At 40.6% G+C, this 17,696-nt stretch overlaps 1 protein-coding gene across 3 annotated transcripts in view; it reads right to left on the bottom strand.

Annotated features, from left to right (window-relative positions):
- Window positions 1-17,696, bottom strand: part of RNGTT (RNA guanylyltransferase and 5'-phosphatase) — a 210,564-nt gene that overhangs the window by 124,310 nt on the left and 68,558 nt on the right. For 2 of the 3 annotated variants that reach the window (XM_077304532.1, XM_077304548.1), the window contains 2 exons: window positions 12,241-12,376; window positions 9,573-9,644 (listed from right to left, as the gene is read on the bottom strand). In XM_077304532.1, the coding sequence (XP_077160647.1) occupies window positions 9,573-9,644; window positions 12,241-12,376 (208 nt within the window). The remainder of the gene's footprint in view (window positions 1-9,572; window positions 9,645-12,240; window positions 12,377-17,696) is intronic. The other variant, XM_077304539.1, reaches the window with a different exon arrangement.

Raw genomic sequence — 17,696 nt, 5'->3', positions numbered from 1 at the left:
TAAAAGGGGCAGGGTAAAATTAGAGGAAATGCTGATGGAGGTCTGCAGAGGTCTTGATGTGCAATTCAGTCATCCAAGCTGGGTACAGAGGCAAAAGACTAACTCAGGGGTAGTCAAACGGCGGCCCTCCAGATGTCCATGGACTACAATTCCCAGAAGCCCCTGCCAGCATTCGCTGGCAGGGGCTTCTGGGAATTATAGTCCATGGACATCTGGAGGACCACCGTTTGACTACCCCTGGACTAACTGAATGGTCTAGTATATAGTTCCCCTTCAATAATTTCCTCAGGATAGCTGGCACTGATTTGCCCTGCAATTGCCACAGTTTTACTTGGCAAAACAAATGATTAGAGGTCTTGGGGCTGGAAAAAATCCATGTCTCCTGAGAAGGGAAGGCTCACCCATGATCTTTCTTCTCTTCACTGTTTTCCCTCCCTAGTCTAAGTTCCTGGCCATTATGAACTAGGCCCTGTTGGCTCCCTCACCTGTCCCTTGCTTCCTGTGAAATTAGCAAAGGGAGGGTATGGCTGATAGGCACAGCCTTTACCATGGCCAGCCCTGCCTGCCTGTTCTGGTTCACTCCAGGAGTCTGTCTCACCCAAATGAGTTGGCTTAATATTGGGTGGCCTTTATTTCTATCTTTAGGCATGGGTCACACTGAGCCTGCCTTGTGTTTGTCCACACTCCTCCCACAGAGTGGAACTCTGGGGGCAGGTGGCAGTGGTCAGAGATACCAGTGCTGCTGCTTTGTATTCTGGATTCCTGGCGCCTTTGAAGTCCATGGACAGAAATGTATATGGCTCTCTTCTCGTTTTATCTGTACACCTCCTCTCTGAGATAGGTTAGTTAGGGTGAAAAAATTGAACTTTCATAGCTGACTGGTTGTTTGAATCCACATCTTTTCAGTCCTAGTTTGACACTATAAGCACTACATAACTCTCTCGAAAAGAGTGAACACTATTGTTAGTATCCCTTCCAGAAAAATGCTTAATTTAGAAAACTGAACCCAAGCATAAAATTCAACTCAAAAATGTTCCCTCCATTACCTCCAGAAGTGAAATAAATTTTGGAATATTGCAACATTAGAACATACCTAGATTTATAAAATGGGGATACATGAACAATTTAACCAAAACTGGGGACAACTTTTTATAGTATATATATACACAGGATCACTGATTTATTTGGAATTACAGTGCAGAGTATCTACTTGTCCCCACTATCAAATGCAACTGTTGCAAACTTCATACACTCTACAGTCTACAGACTGAAAAGAGCCAACTTTCGATAGGCTGGATTCAAAATACTTGTTACAGATACCTCAAGAATTATTGGCTTGTCTTTTACAAGCAGCTACTCCCCCAGGCAAGCTACGGAAACTCATTTGAACCCAAAGGGATTTTCAAAATCAGTTTGTGGCATAAAGGGAGATCTGCAGTCCTGAGAAAAAAAATCCTACAAATCATGCCTAATCCCACAGGCGTGCCTGAAGTTGTTCTTTGGAATTTCACTCGCTTTTATGTGAAGCACAACTCAAACATGCTGTCCCTTCAAAGCAATTTCTCATTCAACTGCATATCTGTTTTTTTCCAAATGAATGATCCTGAGGCTCAGAAATTATTCAGTCATGAAAAGCTGTCTCACTTTGGAAAACTCACTTATTAAAGTAGGGTATGATTTTATTTAAAACTCACCACAGTTTCAGTTGTATTTTTTACAGTACTTTCCTTTTCTGCTAATCCAATCCAAGAGGGTAAGTAGCACCTGCTCCCTTCACCCCTGCAGCGCAAACACTCCTCACCCCCAGGCAAGGATGCACAATCCTGTAGACATCCTTGGAGACTGGCAGCACCTGAGCAAGCTATTCATCTTAACATAGCTTTGGCTAAGTGAGACGGCAACTTGATAACTGCAGTACTGCATTCAAACATCTTAGAAGCTGGCCCATTATAGTCCCCAAAGAATCCCACAAGAATATCTCTTCCATATATAATCATAACATAATAAATCAATCTTTATTCTTGTAGCCCATGAGGCTCAGGGCAGGTAGTATCAACAATAAGATACAGTTCTAAATAACATTAAAACAAAACATGTTTTAAATTAAAAACATTTTATAATCCATGCCTCTGCCAACTGAGATAATCACCAAGAAGAGCTCCTTTCTTTGGGTGGGTGGATCAGTTCTTCATATTCCATCAGATGTTTCCCCAGTGAGGCCAGCCAATTTGAGGTTATTGAGTGTTATATTCCCTGCCTTAACCATAGGTCTGACAGTATAGCTCTTCTTACAGGTCCTGTGGAACTGATTGAGGTCCTGCAGGACCCTGATCTTGATTGGCAGCACATTCCAGCAGGCCAGGGCCAAAAAAGCCCTGGCCCAGGTTGAGGCCAGTTTTACCTCTTTGGAGCCAGGGACTCTGAGCAAACTTTGGTCTGCCAAACCTTTTAGTGACATAATGGAAGAGGCAGTCCTGCTGATACATGGAGTATTTTGAAGATTAAAACCAAAACCTTGAATCTAATCCAGTCTCCAATCTGCAGCCAATGAAGTTCAGTAAGCACAGGTGTCATATGTGCTCTTCACTGGGTTCCTGTGAGGCTCTGAGCTGCTGCAATTTTGGACCAGTTGGAGGGCCTGGATCAGACTCAAGGGAAGTCATGTGTAGATCAAGTTGCAGAAGTCTAGTCTGGAGGTGACTATTGCATGGATCACCATAGTTAGGTGGGTGCCAAGAGATAGGGTGCTAATTGACAGGCCTGGTGTAAGTGAAAGAATGTCAGGTGAGCAACATTCATGATCTGGGCCTCGATCAACAAGGAGGAATCCAGAATCACACCTAGAATCCAGGCAGAAGTCAAAGGTGTCAACTGGACCACATCAATAGCCTGGACCTGCCCATCTGCCTCTTGGCATGCTATCCCAGCCAAAGAACTTTTGTCTTGGATGGAATCAGCTTCATCCAGCTTCACTTGAGCTAGTCCACCACAGTCTCCAAGAAACTGGCCAGATTATCTGGGTGTGTTGGAGGATGGCCATCCATTAACAGAAATAGGTGGGTGTTATCCGCATATTGGTGACAACCCAGCCAAGAACTGGGCAAGGCAGCACTTGTAGATGTTAGACCCCAAAATTTAGGGCCCAATTTTGTGTGATGCGCTCCCCTACCACCTCCCTCTATCTCTGTCCACAGAAAAATGACAGCGGCCACTGAAGTATCATGCCTCATATCTCCATGTCAGCTAGGAGGTGGGTCAAAATCCCATGGCTGACTGTATCAAATGCTGCTGTCGGATTTAATAGAAACAGCAACACCTAGCTTTCTCTATCACGGCAACCAGAACCACCTCTACCCCTTGGCCAGGCTGGAAGTTGGCTTGGAATGGGCTAAGTGCCACTGTATCTTCCAAGAAACCCTGCAGTTGTTCTGCAACAGCCCATTCAACCACCTTTTCCAGGAACACCAAGTGCAATACTGGGAGGTAGTTGGCTGGATCGGAAAGATCCAGCCTTTGGTTTTTCAAAAGTGGCCTAACCATGGCCTCTTTTAATTTCTCTGGGAATATCCACAAAGCCATGGACAAGCTAATAATTTCCCAGAGACTAGCCACTCCTTCCCAGTGGCTTTCACTAGCCAGGAGGGGCATGGGTCTAAAAGACATGGAACTGACAGATAGTTGCTAGGGTACTGTCAATATCAGTCAAGGAGAACAGACTGAAGTGGTCCAAAGTAGGACCAGATGGCCAAGGAGACTCCAGATCACTGTCTGCATCAAGTTTGGCAGGAAAGTTCTGGTGGGGTGTCAAGATTTTCTCTGCAAAAAAGCTTGCTAAAGCCTCACATCTAATATCCAGTTGGGTAGTTTGGGATGATCCTTTAGATAAGGATTTCAAAGACTGGATACTTTTAAATAATTGTGCTAGGCATGCGCTCATGTAGGCAATTGAGGCCACAAAGTATTCTCTCTTTACAGCCTTTACCGCCATCTCATAAGCATTCATAAGCCTCGCCATGTTTTCTGCCAAACTTGCTCTAGCTGCTTCTGCAGCTCCAATGTGAACTATGGAGCTGGTTTGGGTCAGGAGCAGAGAGGGCATTGTGAGTGATTTCACTGATAGCTTAGGAGAACCAGGAATGCCAGTCATCCACCAAATGGCTAGATTCTTTTTAAAGAGAAGGATCACATATGCTATCGAAGTAATGTATAACTTACCAGATTCAATCCATCCTAGTTAGAGAGACTCAGGTATAAAAGCCCTGAAAAGATCTTTGCCCAAGCCTTGAAAAATTGTTACAAGTCAAGTATTAGTGGCTGCCTAGAGTGTACCAATGGTTTCATTTCGTAGAAAGCTGCTTTGTTGCTTTCCCGGTGGTTCTTTGTCTAACAGTATCATATCTAGAGGCCTTATTATACTTTGAATTTCAGGCCCTGAAGCTCTTTGGAGCAAAGATGCAATTGTATTCTTTGAAAAACCTTTAATCAAAATCAAAATTAACATGGACAGGAAATAGGTAAATTAATTAATCACAGGATGACTAAATTATCAACTCAGTTTCAAAAAGAGAATATAGCACATTAACTTATCTGACCTCCTGTAAAGCACAAGCAATTACATTTCCTGTTATTTAATATCTAACTAGACTACATTTCTTTTTTTTAAAAAGATACAGTTTCAGTCTGAATATACTATTTCTTCTTAGTATAATTATGAAGCTTTTGGATATTTTATTCAAAAAGGGGACGGGACTTCCCTACCTTTAACTTTTTTCTACTTTCATTACATAGAACTCTAAAAGGTTTCAGGTGGGTAGCCAGGATGCACAGAAGGGCAAGATTAGAGTCCTGTAGTACCTTAAAGATCAACAAGACTCCCAGTATGTGAACATTCTAAAGTCCCTTTTTAAGATACAAGTATGAAAGAAAATCCCTGACCCCTGGTATCCCAGTAAGAAGGTGGAAGGGGTGTTGAAGGAAATAAGGATGCAAAAGTACAGTGCAAAATATCCCTACCTAAAGGATCATTTAAAGAGGACACACAACATTTCCAAGATCAGGGATTCTAGGAGGGGACAGTCTCAAGGACTATATTTTCTTAGTAACAATAGAGTCTTTCTAGCAGAAGACATCAAGGAGAAGAGATTCTCAGAACTACCTGAACAAAACCTGAGAATGGAAAGCACCTCTTTTTTACTATAGAACAAATCAAATTTTAATGCCCAGTATTCATAACTCAATAGTAATAATTGAGAGAACAACTGAGGTACTTAAATGGCTGCTTCCAGCTTATTTTTCTCTCAGCAAGGTTTTTACTTGCAGCCATACTATTATGCTGGCCCTCCCATCTCTTAAAGGGAGGGGAATGAAGTGGCACAAGAAAACAGTGATGAAGAGGAAGACATTCGAGAAGCTCATCCTCCCCTCTGTCTTAGAATCAAGGCCCTTGCATGTCTACCCCCAGATAAGATTTGTGCTAGGAAAGGGAGGCAAAAAAAGTAGAAGGAAAAAAATTGTTTCAGAAAAGATCCAACAGGAACAACACTAGAACCCTGTGGTCCATTAAGGATGGGGAAGCACTTCCCCTTGGGGTTCTTTTAGCAGAGGATCCTGCTTTGTATCAACAGAACCCCTGGAAACATTTATTTTAAAAAATAAAGTTCTCCTGTCATTGCAGAAGCAAAAGCAAAGCCACTCTAGCCTCCATCGTGGCCCAGAGAACCAGGGCCACTCTCATCCAGGAGGAACACTAGCATGACAAAAGGGAAGATTATATCCTGGTTGCAGCCAGGAGCTTCAGAATGAGCAACCACTGGCAGCTGGTTTCCTTTCTCCCTTGCAGACAAAGCTCTGCTCTGTAACTGAGGAAAGGCACACTTGTGAACTTGTACCAGCCTGCTGACTACAGGTTGCTGAGTATTTGAATCTCATCCCGGCAACTCTACCAAAGGAGTCTGGCTCTAATTAGCTGTAAATGCTCATTAATAACTCACTGTTTTATTCTGGCCAAAAACAGTCAAACTAATTCTCCTCCATTCCAAGGTATGTGTTGTGAAGTACTACATTTTACAAGTACTACCCTTCGGAAATACTATATTCCTCACAGGACCATAGTCACAAAAGCAGAAGTTCCTGGCAGTGTCCCAAATGATGATACTAAAAAACTACAACACTTAGCATGCCAAACTGAAGATAAACTTGCAACCCTTGTTTCTGGCATTATAAATTGTATAGTTTTTCTCACCAAAAAGGTGTGTAAAGTCTTACACAACAGCAAATAGAATTTCCCTTGCATGCATAGCTCCTCTCTACCCTTTCTCTCTTGCACATGGAAACATCAAGCCTTATCAAAAGCATTTTTCACATGGAACATAAAACATTTAGCATTAATTAACAGCAACCTTCAAAAGAACCATCATAGATGACTTTGAATAAAGGGGACACCGTTGACATACCTGAAGTAGAATCAGAATGAGATATCAACGAGTATATATTTAATTACACACTCACAATTATGTATGAATTTTTATCTAGAACTAATGGTTAGTTTATACTGAGCTGAATTCCAAGATTAGCATTGTTTTTCTGAATTTTTGTGAACAGAAAAACAGACTTGTGGTCCACATCCCAGTCTTATTATTCAGGTGGCTATTCTATTCTTTTTATGCAGATCAAGTACACATGGAACAACAAACAACAACTCTGATTGGCAACCCCCATCGTGCTCGATAAAGATTAACAAAGCCTTTTGAGCTAAGTGAAAATTATTGAAAATAACTAAAAATGTGGTTATAACAAAAGATAAGAACAATGTTCCTATAAACTTCGTTCTTCCAGTGGATACCAGCAACTAGCCTAGCATACCATTTTAAATCAGTAACACCAACCTCTCTGTAAGTAATCATTATGCCCCAATGATTTTAGTTACTCTGTACTACATAACTCTGATAAAACTGTTTCCCTTGCCAAGTCAAATGCATTAGCTACACTGTTTTCGTAATTATCCTTCTATAATTAGCATTAAAGACAGTTGGCAGGGTTTTTTTGTTTTTAATCTTTGCACTTGACTACTGTTTGTGGCCTCTTTCAGATAAAGCCTTGCTTCTGCTCTCGTTGATAACACATTGTTTGGGACTGCCCTTGAACTGGAAGTACAATGCGACTTCAGTAAATTCCCCTTATGACCTCCCACCGTACTCAAAGCAACCTAATGTATTTTGAGTCCAAGTGTTCCTAGCTGCACTCTAGGCTAATACAGTTCCCAAATTACTGAAGTTCGCCCTGCCAATACAGGTCTTCCTTTCTTCCTTAAAAAGCCACTAGCTATCAAACTTCTGGAAAATTTTAAGTATCTTAGCAAACATTGCCTTTTCAGTGAAGAAACAAACAACCCAGGAATGTGTCCAAATGAGCAATGCCACAGATGGAAAGTACTGCTGTTCATTCTCAGTGGAAAATGGAGAGTCACATGACCACCACTCTTCCTGGTAGGACTCCCATTCTTCACAGGCACAGCTCTGCTGATAAAATTTCTGTGCAGCAATCCTCTGCATGTCAACAGTGAGTGGAAAAGAGAAAATGGTGTGGGAACAAGATGTGTGCCTGCTCTATAGGCATGCTCAGAAATGGACACAGTAGAAGGTAAACTTCCTCCAAAAAACCTTTCACCTTTACTATTAGGAGCATCATACCACACAGCTAGTGCCACCAACACCTAACCAACATCAGCCAGAGCCAGCCATAACTCCCCACATGCTGGTAGCTGATGTTTGTTCCTGTTCCCACTTGCCTGCTCTTGCCTAATAACTAAGAATGCAGCCTCTGGCAGCAAATACAGCATCTTTCTCTAGTCATAGAAGTAGCTCTACTACATTACCTCAACAGCTTGCTCTGTGATGGAAGAGGAGAAAAGGAAGCAGGGAGAAGTGAATCAAGCCAGATCAGGGGACAGGAAGTAATGAATGAGAAGAGGGAAAAACAAACACGAGGGCCGGGCAGAATAAATAAAAGAATGCAATTTTAAACAAGGGAAAGGAAGACCTAGATTGAAATCATGACAACAAAATAGTAAAAAAAAATGCAATAAAGATAAACTTCTTGAAAGAGGAAAGAATGAATGCTCAGAGGGAGGGAATATATACATACATCTTTCCTTTTTTATTTTTGATTTATCACTAATATCAAATTGGATATCAAATTGGCTATTTTCTTGAAAACAAAGGTAAGTAACAGAATCTAGTGATTTATACTTTGGCAAGAGTCCACCAGCAACTTAACTTAACCCAGCACTGCTCTCACACTGACTGCATGCAGCTGGAACAGATTTTAAAATACTGTCTTACCCCAGGCTAATATAGAAGAATTACTAGCATTGTTCAACTCAGTGGTGCCTAATGTAGTTATCACATTTTAACACAAATTATTATACATTACTGATCACCTCTATGATTTGAGTTAAATACAAACTTCTCTGTTTAGCTTCTCTGAAGACAAGTGGGAAACTAGATATATACAGCACTGCCAATAGCTTTGATCTTACTACAAATCTTTCTGCTGCAAGCATTAAAACCATCAAACGTGCTGCAATCATATGAAAATTCTTAATATAGTTTATTGGGAGGGAACGGAAAACAAACTCAATTTCTCACCATAGAAGACATAGGTTTTGCCAAGAAAACAGTTAAAGACATAGGTTTTGCCAAGAAAACAGAAAGAAATGGCTTTTATTTACTTTCTATAAAACTGCTTATACCATTTTGATTTTTTCCTAATTATCAGAAACTAAATTAGAAATTTTCTGAATGACAAAGTTATAAGAAGAGAATGTTTGCCTTTCACTAGGAAAATATGGACCAAGCTCAAAATCTATAATTTTATTTGGTTGATTCAGGCTCTTTTAGTAATCTTCTAATCTTATTAATACGTAAGGTTTAATTCTGATGCAGAGGGATCAAAGCACCTTCCATCAGCCTGCCTGATCAACAACACTCAGTCTCTCCCCTCTTGGACTATCCACAGTTGTCCAGGCTACAGAATAAGAGACAGAGAGAGAGAAAATGAGGTTTCTTCTGGACTGGTCCACTGTAGACCATTACATGTTTCAGAGTCATTTTATTCTCTACAAGAGCTGTTGCAAAAATTATTACTGTATTTGCCGGCATATAAGATGACCCCCCCCCCCAACATTTCCACTCAAAATATAGAGTTTGTTACATTACATTACAGTACTATTGGCACCTATGTCTATCCCTACTGAAGTGCACCCGGCGTATAGGACGACCCCCCCCCCCACTTGGAGGCATGTTTTTCAGGGGGGGAAAGTAGTCTTATATGCCAGCAAATACTGTACTTATTGGTCTTATTGGAAACCACCATGAGCCAGCTTGGCCTGGGAGAGGCAGTCAATAAATCAAATAATAAATAATAAAACTTTCCCATCACTGTGATAATTTACTGAAGAGGTCAAAGACTGGACATGGACTTTCTGTATATAAAGTATTTGCTCCACTATTGAGTCATAGCTCCTCCCCACCAATCACATATTTCTTAGCATATAAAAAATAAGATCTACTTACATTGAACTTAATTATGTCATAAATCAAATACCGAGGAACAACCTGCCCATTCACCTTGTCGATGATCATCTCCTTTAAAAAGCAAAGAAACATCTTCATATTTCTGCATCAACTTGCTAACAGATCATCAACTATCCTTTGACGTCAAGACACTGTTTAACAATAAGAATTCTTGCAGAGTGGCTTCATTTTTGGTGACCTAGTTCTAAAAGCTGAAACTGTTTGGGCAACTGTGAAAGTCAGTCAAGAAGGGATGGGACTGAAAGGTAAATAAAATGTACTACTGTCCATGCACTATGGATCAGTAAATATGACTAGTGCATAACCCTTAGAATTTATGAATCCTGGATCCTTGGAGTCCCAGGCTCCCCCTTGTTAATGGCACCCTTGCAATGAAAGAGGTTGCTAGCTTAAATCCTGCTAAAGAAGTGCAAGAGGCAACTATTTGTATACAGGTAAGCAAACCCAAGCAAAACAAGAATACATTTAATGCTTCATAGTTCCAAATTGTTCCAAATGAGTACTACTGTACAGGTCAGATGGATATTTTCCAAGAAATATGAGCATGTTTCCCATAGTGGGAAAATATTCTTTTACACACATGTACACAAAATCTAGTGACAGTCAGGCTTATCACTTAAATATCTTCTAGAGAGTCTTGTAAATAGCCTCTTATAGAGAATAGCTCCTAGAATTCAGTATGATATATAAAATATTTTCACCATTAAAAAAACTTATCTCACTAGAACATGGGCTTATACAATTTTTAAAGGCTTTAGCAATTCTTCTGATCTATTTTCTGAAAATTTTAACTCTTCTGTATTTTTCATGAGATGTCACATAGATTAACCCATCACAGAGAGACAGACTAAGGATGAAAAAAGAATCTCTCTGGATGAGAACCTTCAAGTATCATACCAAGGACACTGTTATCCAGAGGCAAAAATGTAGCCATCTCCTTTCACTTTCAAGTCAAGGTAATAAGCTTCTCATTGTTATTTTCACTAACATGTAATCTATGAGAAACCCCAACAACAGGAGTATTATTGAGCTCTGGGGTAATATTTGAGAACAACAAAAATGAATCTTTGCAAGGTTGTTAGATCACTGTTGAGTTGCTATGGAAACAAAAATGGGTAGATTTTCCATTGGATATTCTGCTGAACATGCAATGTGGCATTCTGAATGGCTGATACAATATTCAGAACCATTAACTAATACTTTTATTTGCAAAGTAAAAAGGCATCTAATAAGTCTAATAAATGAGGATTCTGAAATGATTATAATATGAATCTATTTGTTTTATATGTACTATATTTGAAATCCCTATTCGTTAGAAAAAATCAGGAATACCTAGGAAACAAAAATGACCTTCAGATTAGGTTTGCTGCTGGCTTTTTTGTTCTATCTTTGCAGTGCCTATTATGGTCTTTGATAGTTTTTCATGTGGATAAAACATAATCTTTTTCCTTTTAACTCCTCTACTCTTTAAGTTTGCATTTTAATCTCAAAAGGAAACAAACATTTATTACACAAGCAACCTAACGAAAGGTGAATCATGATCTCTGCGAGGAGAAATATCTGCCATCTGCTGGAATGACAGCTACATCCATAGATTGAGTGAGAAACCCTCAAAGGTGTAACTGCACGTAAGCAATGAATTCTAATATGAATTTAAAAAGGCAAAGTGAACCCTAACCACCAATCTGATCTGAGATATTTAAGATGTGACATCAGCTAATGCCCCTAAACATTTCTTAGATTAGCCTAAAAATCCTAGCTATGATATCTTTATATCTAATTCTTGAATGGCAATTAAAAACAATTGATAGAAGGATACAATGGAAGGTACACACATTTCTACTAATCTGGAAGAATGTCTAGGTTTATTTTTGTAATTAAGTTTTTTAAATGTGCTGAGAGAATTGAGAACCCACCCAAACTACTGCAAAATGAAAGTGATTTATCACTATGCCATGAGACCTCAGCTACCTTTTTTTTTGGGGGGGGGGGTTAACTAGCAATGCTTGTAAACAACTGAACAACACATAAGTGACTGTAGAGAAAAGGAGGCAATTTCATCAGTGATGATATGCAAGGGGTAGAGATCCAGCAGAGAAAGAAGAAAGGACCCTAGGGGTGATGGTGGCCACTATTGCATCCAAGGAAGTAAAGCAGAGGCAAAAAAGGAGACAGTGGCAGGAGGCTGAAATGAAGTAGAGAGGAAGAGGACATGTGCTGGGTGAGAATGACTTGTACAGGCATAAGGAGGCACACTCATTTCTATAATGGACATGTGTGTCCAAAACAAATCCTCTGATATTGAGGAATGAGGAAGAGACAAAGGGATGTCATGTGCTTTCCATCCTTCTCTGAAACCTGGTACACAAGGAAAGAAGAGAGTCTTCCAAAACTCTTCTGCTGGTCAGGTCTGGTATAATTCCAGTGTATTCTTTCTCACACAGCTGCAAAGCAACTAAGACAAGGTGGCCATTGAGGTGGGGAGGGGATGTTGCCACTGACATTTTCATGGGGTCAATTCTTCCTGATCCCATAAAAAGGAATCTAACTAAATAAACGAACAGGCATCCCTCTGAATTGTTAATTGCACATTCTGACACTCCTAAAATTAAAAAAGCCAGCACAAAGTGCACACAAAGGTTCTTACCCCATCCAGCAGAGTGTTCTCTAAATGTACACGCAGATCTTTACGAAATGGAAACTCCAGATTAGACACATGAAATACTGAGTTATCTCTGTCAATCATATATACTTCATCTTTGCCATTGATCAACATCATATATCTGTAAAACAAAAATTAAAGACTAATGACGCCAGGACCCTTCCAAAGTCAACAGTTTTTATCTGATTATAAAGGCCATAATAAAATTAATGCAAGTGTGCCATGAGATTATAGACTGGCTATAGCATCATTTCAGAAATAGGAGCAAAGATTTAAAAACTGCAGCAGTAACCAACTGGATTTATGATACTTGAGCAGCAGTCTACCATGTAACATGGCAAACCACTTACAAAATTGAACTGAATTAGTATTTTAAAAGCCATCAGTGGTAATATTACTTATTTTGCTTTGAACAGGAAGGTTTCCAGTGAGCAGATAGATATGCACAGCTACATCTACTGTAGGTCTCCTGATATTAGATGGTGTTTTAAACTTCCTCTTATATACAAGTGCTTAGCTTAGACCGTTTATGCACTGGGAACTTCACTGCCCCACCCCCCTGTCAGGAGCACAGATCGGGGGCGGATGAGGTGCACCAGGCCAAATGCTGCCCCATGTGGGTGCAGGAAGAGGTGGGTCCACCTGCCATGACTAAAACTCCAGCCTGCAGCCTGGCATGAAACCTCCAGCGCATAAACGGTCTTACAGATGCTAGTTTGCAAATTAAGGCACATTAGTACAGATGTTCAATAGGAATTCTGACCAGTGCTATCTCAGTGCCTGTTAAATACATAGCTAACCAAATAGCATTTTCTTCTTGGAAGAAAATATCCACAATGAAGGCACTTCATCTTAAACATGGCAACTACCACCTGTAGTATTTTCTGAGTCACTGAGGAAGACATTGATATTGCAATCTGGTGAACTCCACAAGTTCATCTGCTAAGGAATCCTCACTAGCTTGATTACCATCCCAGGTAACCTGACAACCTTACCCTACAAGAGACAACATAAATATTTCAACCCATTAAAAAAAATCAACCCTAATCAGTCTCTCACAATTTGTATACATTTTATTCTGGCTCTCCTCCAAGAATTTCAGGGTGTCATATATAATTCTCTTCGTAACCATTAATCTTCACAACATCATTGTGAAGTAATTCAAGTACAGAGAGTTTCTTGACTCAGCATTGATTTGAACTCAAGCCTTTGCTGTCCAAGTTTAACAGCAAAGCCCAGCAGTTCTTAAACTTCAGCAAACTAGGGACCGCCATTTTCACTTACAATTTTCTGCAAATCCCAATGCCCTTCTCAATGTCCATCACAAACCAGACATGCCACTCTCAAAGAGTGTGGAAAGCCATGTGTGCCCTACAGAAGTCTCCATTCTCTAGTGTATTCAAAACAATCCAGTGAGATCCACTTCTGCTAGACTTTAAAAGCAAGTTTAAGGGTTTTTGTTGTCACATGTACATGGAACAGAAGTCAAGTTGGAGAGTTGAGCCACAACTCAAAAGGCCATGACCCAAGTTCCAATCATTCTTACCCCTTAGTTGCATGCAGCTCTATACCAGAAAGAGTAAGAAAGTTCATTGTGCTTATAATTTCCATTTCCATGATTAAGCCCTTTGTATTGGAAAACATACTGAAACCTATTGATGCCTATTTTATACCTGAAATTTATTTATTTATTTATTTAGATTTATATACCACCCTCCCTGAAGGCGGTTTAACTAAATGACTGTACTTCTTTGATGCCAATCAATCATTCAAAGCTCCTAAGGATGAGTTCCTAGGCAACTAATCAGTGAATGTTCTGGCTTATGCTCTGCGGTGATCTGGAACTTAGGCAGCTGCACAAATTGGCATTTCTATGAGCTCTTGCCTCTGAAAAAGGGAGAGAATCCAATTCTGTTCCCTTCCCCTAAGAAAGCATCTCTCTGTCTCCACTCCTAGAAAGTTTAGATGGTTCCACTGTTGCACAACGGCCATATGAGTCGTTTGTCCCCAATCTTTATAAAGGAGTCATGGCTCCCCAGTCATCCCTGGATCCTAGTTGGAAAAATGATGCTTTACCCATTACAAAACCACCCACTCATAACTGAGTTATCACATTTCAGTTTGTAATTACACTGTGTCCCCTCAGTGAGTCTTCCTCAATGGACGCAGAGGTTAACCACAACACTATTCCCAAGTAAAATGCTTTAATTTTCCCCTTAGGAGTGACTTAACTTCTAATGGAAAAGATAGTACCTATGGATATCACAGGTATGGAGCTAAATCTGCTCCTGGTTTCTTGTGACCATATTGGGGAGATCAAGTTTTACTGGTTCCTTCAATTCACCTGCAGCTGATTTATTTTATTCCAACAGGCCATAATGAGAGCCACTGAGCCCATTCCATCGGCATACTGCCAACCTGTTACATTTGTTGGATAATCTACACTGATATGATACCATAATGGCCTAGGAAAACTCAAGAGAACTGTGTTGCCATACATAGATACATATATACACGGGGATTTTTTTTTAGCATTCCTGAATATAATAATTCTTCTAAGGCCTCATGTTTGAAAAGATAAGCAGAACCTGTGCCACTTATCCTGAAGGCAGATGCCCACAAAACTCATGTACTCTCATAAAATTCAAGAAAGCCTCATAAAATAAGTTGGATTTCCCTGCAGCTTGTGTCAAAACTGACAGTACTACCCTAAGCAACGTTGCACCCTAATAGGCTTAGAAGGATTGAACTCTAGAATGGCAATGAGAACTGTAAAACTGTAAAACCAGTTATCATACATTGTATTTCTGGAAAGGCTATAAATCCACCTATTTCCCTTTCTGGAACTTCCTATCAGAACTATAATTTTATTGGCACAGAATAAAACACAACTAATATGGGCATTTTCCTCTGCAATGGAAGATGTTTCTCTCATTGTCAGTCCGGTTACTGGCACCAAACAGCTGATCTGTAGTCACAGAATGTAAGTCTGCATGATTCACAGGAGAACTGACTGAATAAAGGCTTCCAGCTACTACCTAGTCAGCTGATACAGCATCTGACAGAACTGTACAGAAATATATACTACTGCAGCAAACTGAAATCTATAAAACTAAAGAAAGAATAGAGCAACATCACCTTATGTAAGCCAGAACACAGCCAGACCTGTGGTTCTAAAATTTTACATTAATGGCAAATCCACAACTTTGTCTGTCTAGGTTAGAGGTGGTCAGAATTTGAGAAATGAAGCATTTACATTTATTACACGAACTTCACTGAAGAACAAAAATATCTATAAAGAATGCTTTCTGGTACATTAAAGCAGATTTGTCCATTTGATCATGTATATTGCAGTTACTTTGGATACAAATGTTAGGAAATTTATCAATTACTAATTAGAAATCAGTAAAATAACAAGCACAGTACAGTAAAACTAGGCCCTAAAATTTGTATATATCATTTAGATCAGTGGTTCTCAACCTGTGGGTCGGGACCCCATTTGGGGTCGTTTGGCCGTGGCAGGCAGTGGCAGCAGGCAGCGACAGCAGGCGGAGGCCAGCGGCAGAGAAGCCATGGCAATGGCTGCCTCCACACCGCCTCTAGTGTTGTGTGCCTGCACGCGCACACGCACTCATGCACACGCACACCACAGGCACGCACACGCTGCCACCAAAGCTGCTGCTGAAGTTGGAGTCGCCGAGCAGGTAAGGTTGAGGACCGCTGATTTAGATAGTAGACAAAGAGGGTGGAAGGGAAAATTCAGGGATATAACATGAATCTGTTAAACTTCTGAACTTAAATTACTTTTAGGACATTCATCACCATATATGCTGCTTCTGTTGTAGAAACTGATTCTCTTTCTAAAATAGCAAGCACTTAACAAAAGCACAATCCTTTATTCAAATGTTCTTTGGTGAAAAAAGTCTCATTTAGTCCAAAAATTTAGCACATCTGGAATCAATTAAAACTAACATTAAGATGACTATTTCAGTGGACAGAAAATGTGAATTATCTGCCATTGTTTCCTCTATGCCAGCGAATCCATATCTAGCTTGTAGTTTTTGAAAACAATGTTTTAGAATCTTAAAGAGTTTCGTCTGAATTGGCATTCTTCCTTACAGCTAAAGCAAAGTGGCATAAACTATAGTGTAAAATTGCTAAACGATTCAGCATTCTAGCCACTAACAAACCATCAGGATCTCTCTATCCTTCATTCCTCACACATACACCCATCCCAAAAGCAGTTCCAAAGGATTGGGGGACCTTCTGGAGCAGAATAGAACATATCATGATGAAATCAGCTTGAAAAGGAATCAGTGGAAATCACACCCTGAATGTCAACTTTTCCACAGTGAGATGTCAGACCTACCCCACTACATCCCACACTTTCTTTGGGCCTCCAGGTCTTAAGAAATAACTCTTCAGATAACACAGGAAGCTGCAGAGGCAAAGGGAGACATCTACTCCATCAATTTGTTAAAATAATAGTGCACTGGATCCAGTTCATTTTGTTTAGCAAAGACAGCCAAAATACAAATATCTCAAAGGTTTACAAAATAATGAATTAGAACTTCACTATACTTCCCACTGCCAGAGGGCACTTCTGTCACCAGAAGAGCATTTACCAGTTCCAGTCACTCTGCCTTCTGCAGCACAATTCAGGGAACCATGCAGGCTGCAGGATAGAGGACTGGAAAATTCCTTCTCTGAGTGCTGCTGTTTTCATGTAACAAAAAGCCCCCAAGACTTATCTAAGGGGGCCATTGCTGCTGCGGGGGAGGAACGCCAACAGGGACCTGGCTGGTTGGAGAGATTGCCCAGCCCTGGCAGCCTCTGAGAAGTGTGTGTGTTGGCATAGCAACAGAGGGTGTGGCCCAACTGGGCGTCAGTTAAACGGATGGCCTGACAATGCTTGGCCTCTTCCCCACCCACCCTCCCTGTTTATGAATTGTTTGACTTTTTGTTAGATGTTGGGTTATATTATTGATTAATTGTCACAGCCTGTGGAAGTGGAGCATGGGAAGGATCAATTTTGGGGAGGCCAAGCTTGCGCGCTGTCCTCCCCTAGATTTGGGGGGCCCCTTAAGGGGCTGTGTGGATGCAGAGCCTGATTGAAGGCTAGCATTTCCGGGGGGCAGGAGAACCCAACAGAGGCTGGTGCCCAGAGGGGTCACTCCATAGTGCCTCCCCCCGTTTCAGCCTGCCATTATGTCCGGGTTTTGGGGCTGGATAGCCAAGGCAACCCATTGAGGGGCAGGCTGTGGTGGGCTTCCTTGTGGTAGGGTAACCACAAGATGGTATGATTCTCTTCCCATGCTTGCCACGCTCAATGTTGAATAAAGGCTGTGGCCAAATATTTTACGCCAAATTATGGTTGTCAGTGTCCTCATTTGGCGGTCAATATCCCCCTGCAAGGCAAAGGATCCAAGCTCTGTTAGCAC

This window comes from Paroedura picta, chromosome 1 (genome assembly GCF_049243985.1).
Source record: "Paroedura picta isolate Pp20150507F chromosome 1, Ppicta_v3.0, whole genome shotgun sequence".
In the NCBI taxonomy this organism is placed as follows: Eukaryota; Metazoa; Chordata; class Lepidosauria; order Squamata; family Gekkonidae; genus Paroedura; species Paroedura picta.
This window is presented reverse-complemented; position numbering and strand designations above follow the sequence as displayed.